At 37.8% G+C, this 24464-nt stretch overlaps 1 protein-coding gene across 2 annotated transcripts in view; it reads right to left on the bottom strand.

The window, feature by feature from the left end:
• Nucleotides 1–24122, bottom strand: part of fgd6 (FYVE, RhoGEF and PH domain containing 6) — a 33028-nt gene extending 8906 nt beyond the window's left edge. Inside the window, exons 1-14 of one of the 2 annotated variants that reach the window (XM_055189863.2) lie at nucleotides 23802–24122; nucleotides 19942–21952; nucleotides 8903–9011; nucleotides 7284–7351; nucleotides 7140–7170; nucleotides 4740–4891; nucleotides 4469–4625; nucleotides 4237–4324; nucleotides 3668–3718; nucleotides 3366–3424; nucleotides 1756–1827; nucleotides 1612–1680; nucleotides 1087–1170; nucleotides 922–1001 (exon numbers count right to left, since the gene is read on the bottom strand). In XM_055189863.2, coding sequence (XP_055045838.2) covers nucleotides 922–1001; nucleotides 1087–1170; nucleotides 1612–1680; nucleotides 1756–1827; nucleotides 3366–3424; nucleotides 3668–3718; nucleotides 4237–4324; nucleotides 4469–4625; nucleotides 4740–4891; nucleotides 7140–7170; nucleotides 7284–7351; nucleotides 8903–9011; nucleotides 19942–21952; nucleotides 23802–23811 — 3041 coding nt within the window. In that variant the 5' untranslated portion in view covers nucleotides 23812–24122. Of the gene's footprint in view, nucleotides 1–921; nucleotides 1002–1086; nucleotides 1171–1611; nucleotides 1681–1755; nucleotides 1828–3365; nucleotides 3425–3667; nucleotides 3719–4236; nucleotides 4325–4468; nucleotides 4626–4739; nucleotides 4892–7139; nucleotides 7171–7283; nucleotides 7352–8902; nucleotides 9012–19941; nucleotides 21953–23560; nucleotides 23760–23801 lie in introns of those variants that run through there. The other variant, XM_055189864.2, reaches the window with a different exon arrangement.
• Between the last annotated feature and the right edge of the window lie 342 nt (nucleotides 24123–24464).

Raw genomic sequence — 24464 nt, 5'->3', positions numbered from 1 at the left:
TTTTCTTGGGTCATTTTGCTTGTCAAGCAAAAGCATCTTATTTTAAGAATTTTTTGATATTTTTACTGAAAACAAGACAAAAATACTAAGATTTTTTTTCTTGACATTTTTTTTGCCGTTTGATAATGGACATTTCTGAGTAGTACGTTTCTGTTTTTTCAGTATGAACCTGCAAAACGTAACTTTAACATCAACAGAAGAACTTAAGCCTAAACGCTAGCATAAAGCATTAACTAGCATATAGATGGTTTCATCGGACGCACGTGCGGTGACGTGATTACCCGTCTGGTCCGAACTTTATTTACGGTTTCTGTTTGTTTAATGGAACTGAACTCTTAAACAAATACCTCGTCGAAAATAACAAATGTTTTGGTTTCCAAGGTAATCTACGTGTTGTTTATTTTGCTTGTTATATAAATAAATTACTTTAAACAGATTTTGTTGTTATTTATTCTTAGCGGAGTTAACCAGAAGTTGCTATTTTCCACGCAAGCCGCTTGTTTATGTTGTTACTGCTGAAACCGTCTATAGCGCTAACTTGGAAGTCACAACTTTGTTTTTAGCATTGTAACAACACTGTACTTAACGTAATGTGTAATTTAATGTTGGGGCGTACTTGACTGTAACATCACAGTGTTGAGATTGGCCTGTTCTCCAGCAGTCTTTTGCATGCACAAGGTTTACATAAGGAGGAGGGAACAAAAGTCTTTGTGGCTCATGTACAGAACTCTTATTATTCATCTATGCCTAAGTATACAGTTTTACATTCTATAGCACCTTTAAGGAGATTAAAAAAAAGTAGTGGTCAGATTTTTGTCATTACATGTACACACACAGTGACACACACTTATAAACAACACATAAAAGTGAATTTCTCATATTAGGTGAGAAGTCATATGCAGGTGTCTGTGTGTTTCTTACTTGGCAGATAGTATGAAGGAACGTTCCACACTCTCAATGTTTAGCTCATTCTGATAGGCCTCTTGACTGGGCTTGCTGACCTATTATTAGGATTAAACAACAACATTAACTTCATCCTCTCTCTCTATGTGTGTGAATAAGAGAAAGTGAAGATGGATATCTGACCTTCATTCCAGCCAGAGAGAGCATGCTGTTGACTTTATACTGGCCAGACTGAACTGGTGTTGTGTACAGCAGAATGTCATTAAACTGTTGAGAGAAAGGTGAAATTAACTGACTGACCACAGCAAAGTGGAACACCACCCACATTTCCTGTCATATGCAGCAATATCCTGAATAGTAAATGACCAGGTTTTGGATTGGGTGTTTTCAATTCATTGGGTCTTTATTAAATCGCCAAGTTCATATACAAGCATATAAAACGTGGATGATAAAACACATTAATAATGTTAGAATTTTTGTTATTATCAATAATAATCTGAACAAACAGTTGTTATGCCAAGTAAACTATTAACTGTTTATATTGTGGTACATTAATATTGATTTCAGTTGTTGTGCTGTGCACCTATCCGCATTTTACAATGTGGTACATCCAATCAGATTTAAAAAGTGTCAACTAAACGTTTTATATTAAACACTATAAAATCATTAAACTGTAACATATTTAACCACACATAAACAGTTTCTTACCAGGAAGAACATTCTGGGTTGCATAACTTTTCTGGAGAGTTTCATCAGGGTGCCCTCTTTTAAGAAAACCTGCATATAAAACACAGAAGCCTGTAAAACTGCTGTTCAGACACAATGAATTATGGGTAATCTGGACTTTCTTACCCTTCCAGGCTGCACGATTTCATGATGGCCGTTGAGACTGTACTGAACCTGCATGAGCTTCTGAAAGTTATCCTGAATAAATGCAATAAAATGTTAGAAGTCATTCATATTTTTGAGATGTTAAAGAAATAGTTTGGCCAAAAATGATATTAAACCTATGATTTACTCACCCCGAAGCCGTCCGAGATGCATTTGTCCATAATTTTTCAGATCAACACATTTTCACTTATTTTAGAAAATGTTTTATATCTTTCAGTTAATCAAATGTACGGGGTCCACGTACAAAAAATTTGCAACCATCCTTCCTAAAATAAATCCAAACGGCTCCAGAGGGATAAACAAAGGCCTTCTGAGGGTAATCTACGCCATTTTGTTGAAGAAATATCCACATTTAAAACTTTATAAATGAAAATAACTAGCTTTCGGTAACGCCGCCACCTTAATCGCATCCGCATTCAAGATGAAAGTTTATGAAAAGCGTACAACAGATTTCTCTGTTGCTGCTCTGTGCAAGAGGAGTCTAACCGTGGGTTCACACCAGCCGCGTTTGAGGCGTCAAAATCGCGTCTAGTTTGCCGCTTGAACATTTTGAGTTTACTCGCTTCATTCGCGAAAGCCCTGCGTGAAATTCTAGTCATCGAGACATTCACGTGCAAATCCGTGTCATGGGAGGGCCTTCCATAGGCTTCTGCGACTCCGCTCGCTTCCTGTAATCACGTCACTACTAGAGCAAGCTCATGATTGGTTAGCGTGGTGTGTTTTTCCGCCAAAGTTAAATTTTTCAACTTGCGCGTTTGCAGCAGCAACGCTTAATTCACTCAATTCGTGCAAACTAAACGCGCGAATGAGGCAGAATCACATCTACAGCGCAAGACTAAATGTCTCATTCGCACAGCGAGACCTCCAGACGCGCGTCAACGCGTCTTCACATTGACTTAACATTGTGATCACTCGCGCTTGACGCCTCTACCACGGCTGATGTGAACGCAGCAGATGGCGGCGTTATCGGAAGCTAGTTATTTTCGTTTATAAAGTTTTATATATGGATATTTCTACAACAACACAGCAGAGATTACTTTCAGATATAAGATATAAGACTAGGGATGCATATCAATTAATCGCGATTAATCTATAGCAGAATAAAAGTTTTAGTTTACATCATATATGTGTGTGAACTGTGTATAATAATTATGTATATATAAATATGCACACATGCATGTATAATTTTAAGAAAAAAATATATTTATATATTAAGTATTTATATTTATATATAATATAAATTATACATAAATATACAAATGTATATACACATGTAAACATTGCTTAAATATATACATGCATGTGTGTGCATGTAACTATACAAAGTTATTATACACAGTACACACATATATGATGTAAACAAAAACTTTTATTCTGCTATAGATTAATCGCGATTAATTGATATGCATCCCTATATAAGACAGTTTCTAAAATAACTGAAAATGTGTTTGTCTAAAAATGATGGACATATGCATCTTGGACCGCTTCGGGGTGAGTAAATCATGGGTCTAATATAATTTTTGGCCGAACTATCCCTTTAATAAGGGGGTGTGGCTATGTATTGGTCATACCCCTTGTTTCATGATGTCGTTCGCATGATTTGCCACTTCTTTCACCACGCTGAGAGCAGCTAGATAAACCAAACAAAACCTAAATTAAAACATGTCATTTCATTTGTGCTCAGGAATTACTGGCTTCATGAAATGCATTTTGACACTGATAATAGAATGAAAAGTATCAATGCAACAAAACTGAAATATATAGATTTATCTATATATACACTGTACACAGTATGTATAGCTGTATATACTGTATGTATCAGTACCATCCTAGTGTGCACATTTTATGTCAAAGAAAACAAATCTGTTCTCACTTTGTGTATCTTTGTAGTCGGACGAATCCTCAGGAAGGTTCTTTAAATAATCTGAAATGAATTGAAAACAACAGAATTACAAAAATGACTAAAGACATATTAGCCTTCCTGAATTATATTGACTGTTAGCTTTCCTGGATTATATAAAATCAACCTAGGGAACATACGAAGCCAGTATCATTTAAAACCAAACCACTGATATTAAAATCACAAAGACAGATGCTACAAATCTATAATCCAAAAGTCACTGATTTACTTTTTTTTACTTCTAAACAAATATTTCACACAATTGCTTGACAAATCTAAAAAGAAATTCAATGTGCCTTTTGACTACATTTACACATTTGTTAGACGCTTTTATTAAAGTGCACCCATTTCATTGCTAAAAAAACATGTTATTTTGTGTATTTGGTATAATACAATGTGTTCACATGGTTTATGAAAAAAAAAGTAAAATCGCAACTCAGACCATAGTTGCTCTTTAAAAGATATACATTGTGCTAACCATGTCGAGCAAACACAATATTGGTTACCGAGTGTAGTGAGCTCTACGGTGTGTTGGAGTTTACCTGTAAGCAGGAGTTGATACTGAGGTATCCGCTGGACGGGTTTCAGCAGGTAATGCTTCAAAGCTAGACTAGCACAGCGAGGACTCGTCTGAGGAAAAATAAGTGAAAAAACTTATTGAATCTTTGCTGTAATAATTTAAAGCTGTTAATGTTATAAATATGTTAAATAATAATTAATGTTAAATAATGTTAACATGTTTTGTTTGGTATTATTTGTCAAGTTCACACACACCTCAAACTGACGCACAACGCTGGCAAAAGGAGGATTTTTGCGACACTGTTCATCCAGCAGAGCCACATTACGGTCGAACTCTCGTATGTAGGTGGAATACATCTTCAAGTATGGACCTTTCTGAACAAAAATATCAGCCAGTCTCTGATGTTCAGACCTGCATGAGTCACCAAAAAAAGTGTTCAGTACTGAGCAAGTGATGTAGATACTAACTTTAAATATATATATGTGTGTGTGTGTGTGTGTGTGTGTGTGTGTGTGTGTATAGTACCAGTGGGCTACTCTCTCCTCCAGCTCTTTCAGTAGGTCTTTATTCAGTTCGTAGAGTTGGGGCAGATAGTACAAGATCTGATTTAACACTTTCTCCTCCACCAAAGGTTTCCCGCTAGCACGAGTCGCTTTGGCAACCGCATCCCGAAAATCCTTATACAGGCAAAAACATCAAAATTTCAGACACATAATCAACTATACAAGATTCAATAAAAAATGTAATGAAAATGCTTAACTTATTAAGTGCAATCACGTCAAAAGGTCACACGTGACGTATGCAGTGTTTACAAGTGTAGAGAAAGAGTGACGTTTTGATGTTGTTGTATGTGGAATGATACTAATTAATATCTTTTTGTCAGTTTATTGGTTAAAATGGTCCACAAATGTGCGTTTCACATATGTAATGCGTGACCTTCCTTTCGATGTGCTGACGCAATTACGTGAGGTCGCACAAGCGTGTCACAAGGCTGGTGCAAGATGAGAAGTTGTGGTTTAAAAGTACATATTTGTTTATTTCTCTTGCCAAAAATGACAATCGTTTCGCTAGATAAGACCCTTATGCCTCGGCTGGGAATGTTTAGAGCCTGTTGAAGCTGCATTGAAACTGTTGGGGTCCAATCAAGCCCTTTAAATTGAGAAAAATCCTGGAATGTTTTCCTTAAAAAACTTGATGTCTTTCTTCGTTCAGTCGAGAAGAAATTAACATTTTGGATGACATGTAAATTATCAGAATTTTTTTAAGAAAGTGGACTAATCGTTTAACTTTAACCGGCGTGGGTTCTCACCAGCCACGTTTGAGGCGTCAAATTCGCACCTACCCCGTCTTTTGTCGCTTGAACATTTTTAGTTTAATGCTTCCTTCACACATGAAATTCTAGTCATCGAGACATTCACGCGGAAATTCGCGTCATGGGAGGAGCTTCTGCGACTCAGCTCGCTTCCTGTAATCAAGTTACTACTAGAGCAAGCTCCTGATTGGTTAATGTGGGGCGTTTTTCCGCCAAAGCTCAAATTTTTCAACTCACGCGTTTGCCGTGGCGTCCTAAACGGCTCATTAAGCCGCGAGACCTCCAGACGTGCGTCAACGCGTCTTCACATTGACTTAACATTGAAATCACTCGCGTTTGACACCTCTACCACGGCTGGTGTGAACGCAGCATAAAACTTCATACAAAGTTTTAAGTGAAAGAACTTGGATAAAAAATGTGCCAATAATAGTACCTTTGTAATTACTTTATACCAATTCAAGTTTAAGTGCAATTAAACGAAATATTAAAACTGCTACATGCCAAGAACAAGCACTCAAAAAACTAAAATAAACATCTAATAACAAACTGTCAAACTGAAGCACATAAATTGACAGCGCAGCCCATCAACAGACTTAACAGGAAGTAAAGAGAACATTCTCTCTCTCTCTCTCACACACACACACACACACACACACACACACACACGCGCACACACACACATGTCTTTAGGACAGCTGTTCGAGGTCACGGCCAAACAAGTGGGTTAAAGGGGGTGGGAGCAATTTCTTTCCAAAAACTCTCTCTGTCCTCAGAGCTCACCGCAGTCTCTCCGGAAACTGTCTTCCTCTTGTTTTTCCTCTGTCATCTTTCCTCTCGTTTTAACCTCTCTGTACATCTCTCTAGTCTTGATGATACAAGAATGGATCGGCATAGTCCACTAGTTGTCTAACAAGCTACTTATTAGCTCCAATGGTGGCAAAAAATATTACAACGTCTGAAAGATCTAAAAATATTGAACTTTTTTGGCCTTTTAAAACATGTTTTTTTTTCATAATGATGGCTGCTCTTAGCAAAACGAATATCAGGTAAACTGAGTCGTACTGTTTGTATCCACTTTTAACCTTTAGCAGCACATTTCTCTCTGGCATAGCAAACTTTGAGGGGACCATTTAGGAAAATACCTAAATCTCCTTATGATGCCCACCACTGTATCTACAAATTCATCCTTATCCTGTGTGTGTGTGTGTGGGTGTGTGTGTGTGTGTGTGTGTGTGTGTGTGTGTGTGTGTGTGTGTGTGTGTGTGTGTGTGTAGCTGAAAACACAATCGACAGGTGGCTGACCTTAAGCCAGTCTAATTATTAACTATTATCTTTAAATCCAAATAGTTATTCTTATTACCCTGACTAGTTGATAGAATGAAACATTCTGATCCTGTTTAACACTTGCATTCAACACATAGCTACTCATTAAAGTCTAGAAATAACCAAACAGATGTCCGTGAATATGACTTTCCATTTGAGATTCTACATTAAGACCGCAATAATCAAATACTGCACCTCGACACATTCATGAGAAATTATCAAACACACCAACAGCTAACATCATTTTTGCTCCTAATTTAAATCTGGTGCGAGTGTGAAACGCCACTTACGATGTGAAGTAGCTTCAGAACGTCCACAAATCTGCAAAATAAATATCAAAACTTAAACACACAAATACATGTTTCAACTGTACATTAGTGGATGTACTGAAAAGCACAATCAATTAAGTTACTGATGTCACGGTTTGAACTTACACTTTTTCTGAGCTCATGATCTCCATTGCGATGTGGACCACCTTATTCCTCTTTGATCTCTCTATCTCCTTCAAAGACACAAGTGAAATGCTGTTATGATTTACTATGAACTACATTTGAATCAATGGTATTATATAGTAACAATAACTTACACAGTTGTTGCATCCAACCATGACTATTGACAACATAGAAATATCATATCAAAACATCTCTTCCATGTCTCACTGTGTTTGTGTGTGATGGTTGTTGTGGGCTGGTGAGAGGCTGTGGGCTTTATTTGGATCAGGGGTTTGTCTCAACACAAGGACGACATTTGAGTGAAAGGACCCCCTGTTTTCTAGCATGGTTGGTGTGGGGGTCTCCCAGGATTATCTCTTGACAAAAAGTCTGCTAGACACGCCTATATCCAAATATATATGCTTGGACACATGGTCTTGAAAGGAAAACATGGATGTGATTATGTTAACGTTGAAACCTCAAAATAAAGTAATGCAATGCATTCTCTATAAAGGTCCGGACGTCACGTGACCAATTCTGTTTACGCCACCATACTGGTAGGCAAGGACAGCCATAATATGAAATGAATTCAATGAGCACTTTATTCAAAAGATATTGATATGTACATCCAAAACTTAATAGATGAAACACAACAGATTCCTTTCAATGTGTATCAACCATGTTATTTTCCACATTACAAACTTTTTTTAGGGTTACTATTAAACATAAAACTCTTATACAACACGCTGAAATAGTAAGGTTTGTAAAGTATAACAGTCTGGTTTAAAATTATTCTTCAGCTACTGTTGATGCAAATACTACAGCTCTCAAGCGCTCAACGATTGCCTGCCAAAAGGGCGGAGTTTAGGCTGCGTGACGTCAACTGCATGAGCTCTTATATAACTGCTGTGTCAGATAGTTAAAGCACATTTACTGTATATTGACTCCCATTGATTGTCATTACAGCTTGCCGCTTCTTATCTGCATGAAGTGTAATGCTTTTTAAACCGTTTAAAATCAGGATATATATAGATTAACTCTTTCCCCGCCATTGATAAATTAAGAGAAAACCCTTCACTGCCAATGACGAGTTTTTATGGCAATCCATATTTTAGCTATTATCCACCAGGTGGCGCTCCACGAAGGCCAAACAGTAAAAACTCGGTGTATGTTTTGATCATCGCTCTGAATCTGATCTCTATCAAAAGATATAAAAATTCTGTATAAAAATTATCTTAGCTTTTTGCTCTTACTTTTGTATTTTTAAAGAAACCTACCCATATTTGAGATATAATTAAAAGAAAACAAATGAAGATAGGATGAAATTGTTTTTTTTTTAAGCAGAGGGTCTGTTCTTTCATTTGATATTTAAAGAAGAACATTTTCTGGAAGGCATTAAACTTTTGTGAAAATCATAAAAAATGCTGGCACTAGCTGGCAACTTTTTAAAAAATGTTGGCGGGAAAAAAGTTAAGAAATTTAAATAAGATACTCTTTATATATCTACATTTTTGTTTTTATTTTCTAACAACATTTATTATTGGCATATTATTATGACATTGACATTTACCAACTATAGTGTTGTATTGTTATATTTGTGCGTCTGTGTAAAAGCACTGTACCTCTTTGTCTTTTGATTGGCTCATGTCTTCCTTGCTGGAGGCGGAGCTGTTATCATCTTCATCATTGGAGCTCAATCCATCATCTGAGAGATCGCCGCTCACTGAACACCTGTCAAACAAATCAACAGCGTTCAATTTAACATTCATGCAATCAAAACATATTTTCTTGAAACGGAGGAGTCACTTGAAAAGTCATTATAACCCTTACTGGTTTATTATTATTAACTACTCACTCGTTCAAACTGATTTGCTTAATAATCTAATATTATCCTAAAAGTTGTGAATTTATTTTACAAGATACATTTTTCTCTTTTGCAAATTTTCTTTTTTAAATGGGAGCCTCTTCAGTAATAACTGGAATGGTAAGGCCCACCCAAAATTCTGATACACTGGGGTGTCTTGGGTTTAAGTGGCAAGAAATGCACTAATGCACACTGCTGCATTTAAGAGGACTTATATTTGCGAATGACACCTTGTGGCAAAAATCAGGTTTTTGTTGTTGTTTATATGTCTATGTGGTGTTTTGAATATGTTTTAAGACAAGCCATGGGCAAATTTATCATTCAATGATATTACGCAGCAGCTGAAAAATAGTCCCCTTCGAATTGGGACAGCCTTTGTCGCTGCCCGGTGATGTCATTGGCCTTTAGAGGACGCAGACCCTGAATTGGGAAGCACCCAAAGAAAAAGTTTTTGTTTTGGTTGAACTATCCCTATCCCGCAATGATTCAACGCAGCAGCTAAAAATATTCCCCTTAGTAATTTTCAATAGCAGGAGACTATTTTCAGGCGTTGTGTAATATCATTGCGCCTCCTGCATCCATGTTACAGCAGCAAAGTCCTTGATTATTACGCCAGAATGAGAGTATAGTCCTAGCCATATCTGCAACTTTTCGGCAACTTTTAATTTGCTGTCATTTAGGGCTGGGAAACGATTAATCGTGACTAATTGTTTGCAGAATAAAAGTTTTTGTTTACATCATATATATCTGTGTACTGTGTATAATAATTATGTATATATAAATACACAAAGATGCAAGTATATATTTAAGAAATATTTACATGTGTATATACATTTTTATATTGAAATATAATTTATATTTTATATAATTATGAATACTTAATATATAAATAGTTTCTTTTCCTTAAAATTATACTTGCATCTGTGTGTGTGTATTTATATATACATAATTATTATACACAGTACACAGATATATATGATGTAAACAAAAACTTTTATTCTGCAAATGATTAGTCGCGATTAATCGTTTCCCAGCCCTCTTAGTACACGATGTCACTACAGAAGAGTCCAATTTTAAATAGGAAAAATATCGAAACTCTTTTTGGTTATTTTTAAGCGCGATGCTAATGGTCTAATCAGATTAGCTATGCTAAAAGTGGAAGCGCCAGAACCGGAGATCGGCTGAATGGATTCCAAAACTGTAAAAATCAAATGTTTAACTCTAGGGGAGCTGGAAAATGAGCCTATTTTCAAAAAAGTGGAGTGTCCCTTTAATAAAGTAAAAAAAAATAAAACTACTCAATTTTAAAAGAAAAAAAGTGTGTGCTGCTTCCTCATATTTCTATTTAAAATATATTGGTGGGTCACGGGATAGATTATACCCTTTAAATTCAATTTTTCAATTTAATTTTATTTATATAGGGCTTTTCACAATTAGTAATTGTTTCAAAGCGGCTTTACATTTATGTGGGTTGGGAAATGAAAACTTTGGAAATCCCAAAAATATAGTACCAAATAGCATAGGGTTGTTCGTTCTTAATGAGTTAAAAGCAAACTCTCATGCATTCACACTCTGTCTGCCCTCTCCTCTGGTTCCCTCGCTCTCATTCTTTCTCCTGCAGCATGAGGACAGAGCTGCTCTTGTTTACAGCTTATATAAACTCACTCTGCCACACACACACACATCCATACACAAACCCTTGAGAGCACAATCTCTTGCTCAAATACACAGATATGCAGACATGGAGTTTCTATCATGCCAGGCAATTAATTGCGAGTGCTATTTAAAACAGGAGTTTAATTCACACCATTTAGGACACTCAGAATTTAGGTGCTGGCAGATGCTGAAATCTCACTAGTACATAACTGATTTTAACCATGGTGAGGGTTAAAGGGATAGTTCACCCAAAAATGAAAATTCTGTTATTATTTAATCACCCTTATGAGTGAGTTTCTTCATTCTGTTGAATGCAAAAGAAGATATTTTGATAAATGATGATAAGCCCACAGTTGATGGTACCCATTTAATTCCATAGTATTTGTTTATTCCAATTATGAAAGTCAGTAAGTACCCTCAGCTGTATTTTTGGGCGAACTATACCTTTAATATAGACAAAATCTTAAAGCTATCACTAAATGAAAACTTATATGAATACTTTTACATTTTGCATTCGAGATTTTTTATTCTAATTTGAATTAAGTTATTGATAAAAACATGCTAGTCTTTTGTTCACCAATTATCTTTTTTTTAATGAGAACCTCCCCAAAGAGACATTTCTTAGGTTTGTCTCCACAGCATATATTGTATACACATGTTTTATGTCTCTTTGTCTCTTTTTGTGTTTTCCGGGAATCAACCCATGACTTTTTTAGTCATGCTCACCTACAGAAAACCATTTAATTTTAGTATGTGAAACAGTACGCATCATGCAACTATACATTTTGAAACCGTTCAAATAGTCTTCAAATGGCATTGTGCAACGCTGTCAGTGTCAACTAATGACTAATATCTTTTGTCACATGACCACAACATGCATGATTAAAGGAGGAGGTGTATGTAGGTTTTTGACTGTACTAAATAAAACAATACTATAATGTATTCATAGATATTTATGAAACATGCTAAGTTCACATTCTCTGAAAAACAATGCTGTAGCAAGTTATTCTTATTTAAAATGCACCTTCCGTGTCAAAATGTTTGTTTTTGTTTTAGTCTTTGTAATCCCACCCACTGCCAATTTACCCAATGGTATATTTTGACAGCTTGATTGCCACTTATTACAGTTGCTTAAATAAGGACCGCAATGGTCCATAAACGCAATCTCCAAAATGAGCCGCAGATTGAGTTATTAAAATCCACATGAGCAGCTTTGTAATTTGCAGGCAACAAAAAACTTAAAATATTTTGAATATGACTGCGGTACCAAGTTCAACCACTATGTAACATACAGCTCCTTTTTTTGAAAGTGTGATGTCAATATTACAATAATAAAAACAGTTTATGTAATGATAAAAGTTTGATCCAAGTATTGACCCTTACTTACATACTTAGAAGTGTACTTCAGGATTTGCTATAGTAGAGTGTATTGTAGTAGTGTACAATATACCGCAATATCATATAGTATTTATTTATTTCAGCAACTATAACTATATTCATGGCAAGAACCGGTTAATCTACACACAAGCAAATCTATCTACACACACGTTTAGAAAGGAGAATTTTGCATCTCCAATTAATTTAACCTGCATTACTTTGGACTGTGGGAGAAAACGGAGTACGCGAAGTAAACCTAACACTGGAAAAAAACTCAGAAAGGCCTACCGACCCAGCCAAGGCTTGGTTATAATAATATTACTATGGTAAGGTTCACAAACTCTGTAATATCTAGAAATTTTACTACAGTTTACTAGGGGTGTAATATTGTTTAATCTGAGAATCATGATATTTTGTTTGGCATTACCTTACAGATTCTCAAAAATATCAATATTTCTTAAATAAAAATCATACGAGATTCATGGCAGTTATTTCGTTTGGAGTTTACATCCTGACCACTAGATAGCATTCTTCTTAAACAGTGACAGAAAGTACTACCATAAAAAATGTGTTGTTAAGGTTAGCATGATGGTGTCTTTTCAATAACAGCTTTTCTAAAACTATATCCTATTACATTCCAAAATTAGGAAATATCCCAATATATCATTTCGCTTTACAGTATCTCAGTTTATCATAACATATTGTATTGCAACCCATGTATCATAATATGTATCGTGCCGATTCCTGCCCTACAGTTTATATGACAATACATTCATTTTTCATGTGGGTTTAACTCTCAGTAATCAGATCAAACAATAAGTCAAGAAAAAGATTTAAAAAAGTTTGTGGCTGTAATTACTTCCATTTTATACTCCACATTTTCCCAAATGTCATTCAGGTATTCCATGCATACAGTCACATAAGACGAGTCATTAATAATCAATAAACCTTAAGTTTTATGTCTGTGTACTGCGCGATCAAAGAGGAAATGTAAACTATGTTTGCTGGTGGTAACATGTTGCCGTCAACTCATTCCTAACAAACAGCCACAAATATGATATACATCTGGTATCACAGGGTGGGGTGGTTTAAATTCATTATGACTGCCTGTCTAGCCGTGCGCATTTTACTTTCACTTGTGAATTAGCGGTGATGCACTTGTTTGAATAAAGTGCTTGAAGTGAACCAGTGCGTGCCATGTCCGTCCCTCCCTCGAGGGGCATGAGCATCGCCACAATGGCACTTTCGGTGAGAGGCTGACCACTGTGTAGGACACTGGCTACTGCAACAAGACTAGTCTAGTATACAACACTATTCAAATGCTTAATATATACACTCACCTAAAGGATTATTAGGAACACCTGTTACATTTCTCAATGCATTTATCTAAACAAACAATCACATGGCAGTTGCTACAATTTGCACGAGCTCACCAAAATTGGACAGTTGAAGACTTGAAAATTGTTGCCTGGTCTGATGAGTCTCGATTTCTGTTGAGACATTCAGATGGTAGAGTCAGAATTTGGCATAAACAGAATGAGAACATGGATCCATCATGCCTTGTTACCACTGTGCAGGCTGGTGTTGGTGGTGTAATGGTGTGGGGGATGTTTTTTTGGCACACTTTAGGCCCCTTAGTGCCAATTGGGCATCGTTTAAATGCCACGGCCTACCTGAGCTTTGTTTCTGACAATGTCCATCCCTTTATAACCACCATGTACTCATCCTCTGATGGCTACTTCCAGCAGGATAACGCACCATGTCACAAAGCTCGAATCATTTCAAATTGGTTTCTTGAACATGACAATGAGTTCACTGTATTAAAATGGCCCCCACAGTCACCAGATCTCAACCCAATAGAGCATCTTTGGGATGTGGTGGAACTGGAGCTTCGTGCCCTAGATGTGCATCCTACCAATCTCCATCAACTGCAAGATGCTATGCTATCAATATGAGCCAACATTTCTAAAGAATGCTTTCAGCACTTCGTTGAATCAATGCCATGTAGAATTAAGGCAGTTCTGAAGGCGAAAGGGGGTCAAACACAGTATTAGTATGGTGTTCCTAATAATCCTTTAGGTGAGTGTATGCCAGACTAAATGTATGTTTTCATAGTCTTAAAAACACTTACTCAAAGGGTCATACTTAAATGCCTAAAACATACTGTAACTTATCTCTGGAACTCAAATATAAAAATTACAATTCGTTACGTTGGATTAGACAGTGAAGAAAAATCAACCGTACGTAAAATGTATCTGTATCTTCAGATAATTTGGGAACCCCTGTACTGTTCAATAGCATCCAGAATGCATTTCATAAACTATTTTACCAAGGTTGCAAATTTGTATTTATCTGAATGATCTGCTTTCAACCTATTAAGGTTTAGATAAAAGCAAGAATAAAGCACTACTCCTAAACTCATTGTACAAGCTACGAAATCGGCACCTTATAAAATAGTGGTTTTCCCATAAGGTCAGGTTGGCAAGATGCTATTGCAGATCTTAATACGAGTTGGTTAGCACTACATAACTTATTTCATAATTATTACATTAAGGTTATTCAAAGATGTGTGAATATGTACTAATAAAGAAAGAGCCCAAACTTTAATTATGATTTCTTAAAAAATGTAAATAGTGCCTGTCGGTGCAAAACTCTCCATCATAATACTGCACTGTTGTGAAAGGTTGCCATACATTCAGCGTTTTTTTTTTTATTTTATCACCTGGCAAGCAAAAATGAAGTCTTTGGAAAACCGGACACCTCTTCCTAACAATCTGTATTATTACAGGTCCTGTTCCTATCATGGCTGGAAGTAGGAAGTATGAGCAATAGTGATGCTAGTCTCTGAGTAAACACTACTAATGATGCAATAATGTAATTTTAGTAGATGTAGTATACATATAAGGCAATATGGATGTTTAACACGCAATGAAAACCACACACTGCTGACAAAAGTTCAACATCATGGGCTATGATATTTCATAATGAAGTTTAACAGTCAGCATTCGGTATATTTACATCAGAATGAGATGAATCATGTTATACTGACATGGTTTTTTTGCTACTGTGTTGGAAATGTTATACTGACAAAGCATGACTGTGAGGCAGAAGGTTCAAATTTTGAGAATGAGTGTGTGGGAGAAACCAAGAGAGAGAAAGAGAGAGAGAGAGAGAGAGAGAGAGGTTATTTTCCAGTGGCTCAGCTCTCTTCTCTTTAGACATTTCCTGCTCTGGCCACTGAAAATAACGCACAGGAAAGCAGCCCAACCTGGACTCAAAGACTGGACTGTAACACTCACACACACCCTTACACGACCACACAGACCAAACTACCAAAACTTATAATTGACGTTTGATCCCACACATAACTACAAGTTCGGCCACTGGCACTGGACGTAACACACTGCTGTGTTTGTAAATAATAGATATTACACACAGATAACACAAATGATGGATTAGCAGGGGTGTTTACAGAGCTACTATACTCTTTTAGGATCATGCAAAATGTCAAAATCACACACTTCAAATCCTCTGTATACGATACATATTTCATACTGATGACAGAATCCAATCACAAAATACCTAGGTTAACAAAATTAACCTCTTTTTTATACAGCACCTAAACTCTGTAATAGTCTTCCTGACACTATTCACTAGTACTCATCACACTCTCTTTCAGTTTAAATCTAGATTAGACACATCTTTAGCCAAGCATTCACATAATACATCCTGTAAAATTGCATTGCAAGAATGCAAATTGTTATCACCTGCAAAAAAGATATGAACAGCAGCTACGCTAATTCTGTCTCTCTATCTGCCCCTCCACCTCGGGATGCCCATCACAAGGGCAACTAGAGATTATGTCAGATCCAATTTGGAAGCCAACCTCTTACAGAGACTGTGGAAAAATGATGCCCGTACAGAGGACACCTGTAAACGACAGGTTCAGCCTAAAATTAATCTCAGCTGCGGTTCAGAAACAGAACAGGATTTATCTACTACTCCTTTAATACTACGCAGTATTTATTCTCTACAACAATTGTTAGATGTTATAGCTGCAGTATCGCCATCTCTGCAGTATCACATTACTTAGTTGCTTGATATTTTCATAAAATTTTCATTAAAACCCAACTGTTTTAACCCATTACAAAACTTTAAAGAACCCCTATTACATTGCTAAAAACAACGTTATTTTGTGTATCTGGTATAGTACAATGTGTTTGCATGGTTTATGCTTCAAAAAACACATTATTTTCAACATACCATACATTATTGTTGCTCAATAAATCCTTGCAAGGGTTTCCCGCAGTACGGAAGCTGGGAAACCCTACGGCCTTAACAAGGTGGTCCAAAAAAAAAAAAAAATCCGCCGCACAAAAGGCCATCAAGTGCATCTCGGAGAATAGTGCGGATACGCTTCACACCCCGAGCGGGCACGCGCGCCACATGGCTGAAATGAGAAAGACGTGGTCCGGATCGTCACTGTCTGGAGGATACTAGCCAGTTGATAAAACACGTGTTTGTGAGAACTGTAAGTGGATTTATGTTTTGGGTTTATTTAAGCCTGTTATTTTATTAGTCTATAGTTCTTGCAAATTTAATTTTAAAGTAAGTTAGCTGGTTATTTTGTTGTTGAGCAACCTGCTAGCTAGGTTTCATGTGCCTGTTGATTAGATATAATTGTCGAGCGCTCTTGCTCACGTTATTTATTTGCACTATTTACATGCTACAGTAGTTACACTTCTTTAAGATAATGTAATTAATAGTGTGAAATAATCAGTTTTTACAATTATCATCGTTCGCCATACGTTCTACAACATCTGCTTTATTTTGTGTTTATTAACCCTTTAGTTTCACTTCTTCACGCAGCTATTCCCATTAGAGGTATCTGTTAAAAAATGTAATTAATTCATAATCTAGTATGTGTCATAGTTTCTTCAATATTAAGTTTTATTGGGGTGTTTTAAATAACAATATTTTAATGACGCGTACGCCCCGCCCCTTTGATTGCCACGCCCAACCCTACCACCTTAACTAACAAATTTTCTGCAGGAAACCCTACCTCCCTTCCTCCAACGCATAGATTTTGTACAAATCTCATGGATCTGAAAAGTGCAGTGTCCAGCTAACCAATACATTGTAATTGGCCTGAATACCTCTGACGTCAGACGGAAATGTGACGCTCCTTACCGTATTTTGAAGATTAGTTTCCAATGCAATACTGACAGAGGTTAATATCATCTTTGCTACCTTATCAAGCCGAATCTGATACAGAAAATGCAGGTGAGCAAGCAAATCAATCAACTTCACCAGCGCGGCTTAAGCAGGACAAAACAGATTGGTAAGGTAACGATACTAAAAAATATTAAAACTATGTCTGCATTTGTGATCATAGAAACAAACGACAAACAACAAGCACTACTCCGCACTGCACAAAACTTGCATTTGAATCATGGTTTAGTCAATAGTAAATTATTTAAATATGAAAACATAAACTACTTATAGGCTGTAAGTCAGAAGCAGGCAGAATTATGATAATGATCGTCAGGTCCACGTCAACAGGCCGAGGAAGTAAACTGTTGCCTACAATCCATTTGTTTGTTTGTTGTTGTAGTCCAAGAAAAGAGATTTAAGTTGTAGGCGATAACTCCCGTAATCGTTTACTTTGAGATTTGCACTTTTTTCCTATCGTTAACATGTACTAATACACACTTACACACCAAAGGAAATGCAAAATCGTGAATCGGACCATAGGTGCTCTTTAGGACTCCCTTTGTAACCAAAAAGTTATGGATAGCAGCAGTCAAGTGTCAGAGGAGAACTGGCCCTCCCGTCTGAGCCTGGTGGTTTCTAAACAAGGGTTTTTCTCCATTTACACATCAATGGAGTTTTGGTTCCTTGCCACTGTTGCCTTGTTGGCTTGCTTAATAGGAGACTGCTTAGCTTACCTCAGGGTTTTGTAGATTCTTTTAATATCTACATTCTAAAGACTACACATTTTCACTTATAATTTCATTATGCAATACTATACATTTTATAAAATGATTAGTCCTTGATTCTGATTGGTCAATAACTGTGTTTTATTCATGGTGATAAAACACAGCTATGACCGCTGCACCCAACAATTTGGTGTATCACTGCACAGCACCCTTAGCAATGTAAACAGTCTACGTGAAACAATCAGTTTCTCTTCACAGTATGTCAGGGGCTATTTTTTCCTGCGGAAGGAATACTTGTAGTAATTTTACTTCATGAAAGTGGCATTGCTACATATTTGTTGCTTAAACATTTGTATTATAAAAGCAATAAGGTATTCAAGGCTAGTGCTTGTGAATAAGTCTGAAAGGGATGCAGGCAAGACATGACAACCTTCAGCAGTATGTAACTGTATGTTACACATCTGTTTTTATATAATTTACTCTTTCTTTAAGGGTTATTTTCAAGTAAGCTGCAAATGCATGTCTGGTTTCAATTTTATAGCGTCTAAGCATCAATGACACGCTCGGATTAATAGCATCAGGTTAGAGAAGGGTTGCAGTCATGACAGTGTTGCCAGCTGCCCTTAAGCCCAAGATACACTGAAAACCTCATCACACTGTGCGACATGGATTGTTTAAACTTGGGTGTGACAAGCATGTAGACTCTACGATGATGACACCTATTGAATTGTAGGCTGTGACAGCTGCAACACATGTCAGCGCAATGTCAACAGCATGCGCTATTGGTAAATAAATACGGTAGGCAGGTCGTAGCACAAAACACACTGTGCATTGATCATGGTAAATTTCTAACACTGTCAGAAAACTAAGTAGGCCATCTTTGGACGCAAGACTGGGAAAATGTCCGTCTTTGAACCCCTCTCACTGTACGATATTGGAAAAATAACCAATTGTGAAAAGCACTATAAATAAAATTGAATTGAACACAGATTAAGAACCACAATCACAGAAATCACAACGATTGTTTCACGATGGCAATCTTTCGCCATGGATAGGGAAAAATTGTGCAGTGTATCCCAGCTTCATTCTTGTCCACCAATCCAGTGGCTTGTCATAAATTAACATATAAATAATTGAGTAAACTATTGCCCCGACCCGATACTATTGTGTATCGTCAATATCACAGGCTGGCGACAGGACGATCTCACTATGGGGCATATCGCACAACACTACTGTGCTACTAAATCATAACCTCTAATAATGATAAACAAATGCACAACTGGCAAAAATCCAGCATTTCTTGTGATCTACTGTATATATCTTGTTGTAGGTTAGTTAATATATCATTAACCAGTATAGACCTCAATATATTGTCAGGAGTGGCAAATATTCATTTTGTGATTCCTGTAACTGCTTTTTGGAATTGGACAGTCTTGGCATCTATGGAATTGCATTATATGAATCACCAAGGACCGTGCTTTAAGCTATCTTGTTTACTGTTCTACTACAAAAATGTCACACATCTTGAATGACTTGAGGGTGAGTAAATAAACAGATCATTTCCCGTTTTAAGTGAAGTATTCCTTTAAAAACACGGAAGGATTTTTGATCAGGCATTACGAAAAGCCACCCTTTGAAGTCTGAGAAGGTAAATATTTTAATGTAAGATTGGATAGAAAACTGAAATGAAAACAATTTTAATCTGATTCTGTTACCACCGTGACATCAATCAGTTTACAAAACTGATCAAATTTAATAGACTGAAGTAAAAGCGCCCGGACAGTTTCGGTTCATTATGGATGAATGAATATACACATGCACTGACCTGCTGATGTCACATGGTTCCTGCACCTCGTATACACCTGTGTCGGCATCCTGGTTGGAATAGACCCAGGGCAGGTTCATGTACTCTGGAATCTCTTCGTATAAAGGAACGTTCTCATATTCAACCCCACAATCACTCTCACTATCACCCTGAGCAGCTTCATCATCTCCAGGGATGACCTGGTTAATGGGCGTGTCCTTTTGGTCCTCGTAATCCGCATCACCACGAGTGCAATCTAGGGACTGTCCACTGCGAAGTAACTTTGGAAGCAAGCGTGCACAAACACGTAGCTCCAGAAGTTTTCGCAGGCTACGACGCCCTTGTTCGGAACGCACCAGCTGTCCGCTGGATTCGGATCCATTCGGATCTACCCGCTGAAGATCTGCGGAGGAAAAGGACTTTGCCCTTTGTTTGATTAATACAGGTCCTGCCCCTTCAGTCTGTGGTTGGCTGTTACTGCGAGACGGTTGGCTCCTGTTGAAGAGTGGGATGCTAGGCAGGGCAACTCGCCACGATTGTTTCTCCTGAGGAGGTGCAGGTAGTTCCCTGAATATGGGTGGGCTGGAGTTCGGAAGCGGAGGAGGGGTGTCTGTTTGCGGAGGCGTGTTTTGTTTCCGTAACATAACAGATGCGGGAAGGCTGTTTCTCTGAGGCTTTTTGGGCATGACCTTCGGTGACCTCTCCTCTCCACTGAAAGATGTCTTGGTTATTGCCACTGAAACCTGTTGTCCACAGCTAAGCTTGGCCTGTTTAGGAAGGCTTCGGGTAACTGGGTATCGAGCAAAATCTCCATATGCTTCATCATCTTCGTCACTGTTTTCCACCTCCTCAACACTTTGAGGGTCAGTGTGACAGTCCAAAAGCAGATTATCCACCGACGATGAGGTCCTATGTGAGGAATCAACCGTTTGGGGGAGGGACTTCTGCCGAGGGGGCGGGGCTGGAGGTTGGGAACCCTCCTCGGCAGATGTGTTTACAGAAGATAGAGCTGCACCATTTGTTGGAGCAGCATAGTGACTGGAGTCGATTTGAGGCGTGTCTTCAGTCTGCGCACTATGGGAAGAGTCTATTTTGTGCAAAAGATCAGTGCAGGTTAAGTCGTCAGTGTTTTCTTCAGACAAACGGGAATTTAGGGGTGTGTCCGTGTGGGAGTGACAGGTTGTTGAAGTGCTTTCTGTATTGTCCAATATTGTGTTTGACCGAACGTGTTCAAAAGTTTCTGCTGTTTGAGTATCCAAGTGTCCAATCTCTACAACATTTTGCCGATGTAAAACTCTCCGGGGACGCCGTGGGTGGGGTATGGGGAGTGGTTTACTGGGTGGTGCCGGAACACAAACATCAACACTTTCATTCGTGCGAGAGTCAACAACAGAATTCCTGGCCTGTTTCGACTCTAAAGACTCATCCTTTTCCTGTAGAGATGCATGTGCATGGCTGTGTTTTGGGACCGGGATAGAAGCTTGTTTTTGTGTACCGGCCAGATTATTCAGTAGTGTGGGAGTGTGTGTTTCCTCATGTGTCTCTGTGGGAGTGTAGAATAAGTCTGTGGAAGCTTGGATTTGTTCTTGCTTGGATGGGTCAGCCTGTTCTCGCATGTCATGACACAGCTGTTCTTTTGGGGTTTCACCCTCCTTGAAAACACCTAGTTCTGGTGTTGCACTTATATCCTCAGAACCCTCTAATTCGCTGTCGCCTAGGAGATGACCCTGAGGGCAGGGAGGAATAATGTAAGGTGATAGGTGTGATGGAAGTAGAGCAGGACCCCCGTTTTTGGAGACAGGGGGATTCAGAGTCTTGCATTGATTTGTCTTTAACTGGGGTGATTTTTGAGGAACAAGGGGGTTGACTTTGGGCAAGCATGGTTTGGGAGCAACTGCAGGTTTTCCTCTCTTGAGCACAGTCGGTGAGGGAGAAGGCTGGAGGATGTCGGGTTTGGGGGCAATGGGAGGAGGAGATGGTTTTTGCGGATGAACCAGCTTGGGTTTGGGGGCAACCGGTGGTTTCTTCATTCCTACACAAGTTCACACAGAAAAAGAAGAACTAGATGAATTTCGTGAACAGACATACCACATGCATACTGAATACGCAGTTTTGAGTCATTCAGAAGGTCGAAACTGAAATTGAGCTTATTAACCCAACGTGTCTTATGTAGCACCATTGTTCTGAATGAAGAATATTTTACTGAAATGATAATATAGCTCATATGACATACACTGGCCATTGAACCAAGGATATATTTGAACATCATAACTGGTTTGATTCACTTCACAATTATAGGATCATGCAAATCTGTGGGACATTGCACAAAACGATTCAGAAAGCACAAAAATAATTGTCTTTGTTCCAAAGAACGATTTTGGATGAATCTATTAAACATACATATGTTTTAATGTCTTAAAGGGATAGTTCACCTAAAAATGACAATTCTGTCATGTCATCATTTACTCACTCTTATGTGCTTACAAACCTGTAAAAAAATGTTGTTCTGATGAAGACAAAGTAAGACACTTCGAGGAATGCCTGCAACCAAACAAATCATGAGCCCCATTGACTTCCACAGTAGGATAGAAGAAAGTCAATTGGGTTCATGATTGGTCTGTCCACAAACACCTCCCAAAACATCCTCATTTGTCTTCATCAGAACAAAGAAATTTATACAGAGAGTGAGAAAATGATGACAGAATTTTTATTTTTGGGTGAACTATCCCTTTAATGTTTCAACACTAAATTGTGATTTGTGGATAGGTAGAGAAAGTAACATCATAATTTTCATAAAGTTTTAACTGTAGATTTGTTTTAAGATATTTACATCCATGTTTATGTCCATATTATATTTATACATTGGTAAAAATGGCATAAATCATAGTTAACAACATTGTGACCTATGTATTTTGTTATACTGTAATAGCAGAACACGGTTGTAAGAAGAAAAGACATTAGGAGGAAAAATTTGCATTTATCAAAGCGGAATAGATAATTATGTATACAATTTATTGAGATAGCAAGTTTGGCATAACAACGTCTGCTGATGCTCTCTAAAGGAAATGTGGGCTTCCCATTCCAGGGAAGCAATCCAAGGCTAATCCGGGATTCTCCCTCCTCCACCACCCGTACCGGACCGAGTGGTTCCACTTTCCTCTGACTCGGAGCTCGTGCAGTTTAAGTTCTTCTCGGGCCTGTTTAACCGAACAGAGCTCGCTATTCTCGCGCAGAAATCCCCGAGTTTACATCGGTTTGCGCGAGCGGCACGCGAGACGGAGTCATCAGGCGGATGTGTAGCGATACAGTTCCTTACAGTCGTGGAAAGAAAATCACGGGACTTTTCTTTATTCCCTCAGCTGCCTTCTTTCACAATGTCCAAACTGACCAAAGAGCATAAAGAAAACGTAAAGTCGTGCCAAAATAGTCATCGATGCGTGAAAAGCGAAAGAACGGGAAAGGGAAATAAAGCAAAGTTTAAACAAAAGGATGAAATCGAATCCAAACGTCCCGTGCGCTCTATTTAACCCTGGGAAAATACCTTGATAACGCTGCTGAATTCTTCCAGATTTAAGTTTTCGAGTTACATACAGTGAAACAACACATTCAATACGAAAACATGTACAACATCTTTCTTTACCTTCTTCATCCAGAAATCTCTCGTCGCGTTTGTTTTGGGAAATTCGTCCCGTTAGCACAAATTAGCTTCTAGAGAGAGAAACACTGAGGCTGCTGCTATAAAGTTGCCAAACTTTGAAGACCTCTAATGAAACCGGTTGATATTGCAACATTTTACCACGAAATGCACTTAATATATGACGTCCATCTCTGGACCGCTTGTTCAAAGAAGTTGCTGATGTTTATTCATTCAGGAAACTAACCTGTACTCATGATCCCCAAACGACTCTCTTTACTCCATGAATGAGCTACATTCAGCACAGTTCCTTCAGATTCGGCTTTTTTCTTCTAGCTAGAGCCATTGCAACTCTGTTAAAACAAAGACAACTCGCTGTCTTGATTCGATCATCCAAAATCTCTGTATTCCTAAAAGTATGGAAACAGATCCATGCTTTCCTTAGTTTGCCACCGCTTTTGTAAACGGCGAAGTCCACTGAATGCAGTTTTCCCAATAAAAACTTCTCAAATGAGCCGATAGAGGCGCTACCGCTGCCCGGCCGAATAACCGAAAACCTCACTGAACCGTTGTGGTGAAACGTTCGTCCAAATGAATCATTTAAGCACACTGATTCAGCGATTTCTGAATGAGATTTTTGGCCAAGTATGCGATGCACACGAGGATTTTTCCTTGGATAAAAAGCACAGTAACACAGTTAACAAAATAGATAAGTTAAATAAAATAAAACAAAAAAGTATAATACACAATTCTCAAAAAAAAAAAAAAAACATTAGGCAACAGACACTAAACGTACAGACACATAAAAAGGGCCTGTGTTTTTTGTTCAACCTACAACCTTTTTTAACATGCTCTGCATATTCATTCGTATTGATTTACTTTTACGACCGAATTCATTAATTTAATGGAA

Source organism: Misgurnus anguillicaudatus, chromosome 1 (genome assembly GCF_027580225.2).
Source record: "Misgurnus anguillicaudatus chromosome 1, ASM2758022v2, whole genome shotgun sequence".
In the NCBI taxonomy this organism is placed as follows: Eukaryota; Metazoa; Chordata; class Actinopteri; order Cypriniformes; family Cobitidae; genus Misgurnus; species Misgurnus anguillicaudatus.
This window is presented reverse-complemented; position numbering and strand designations above follow the sequence as displayed.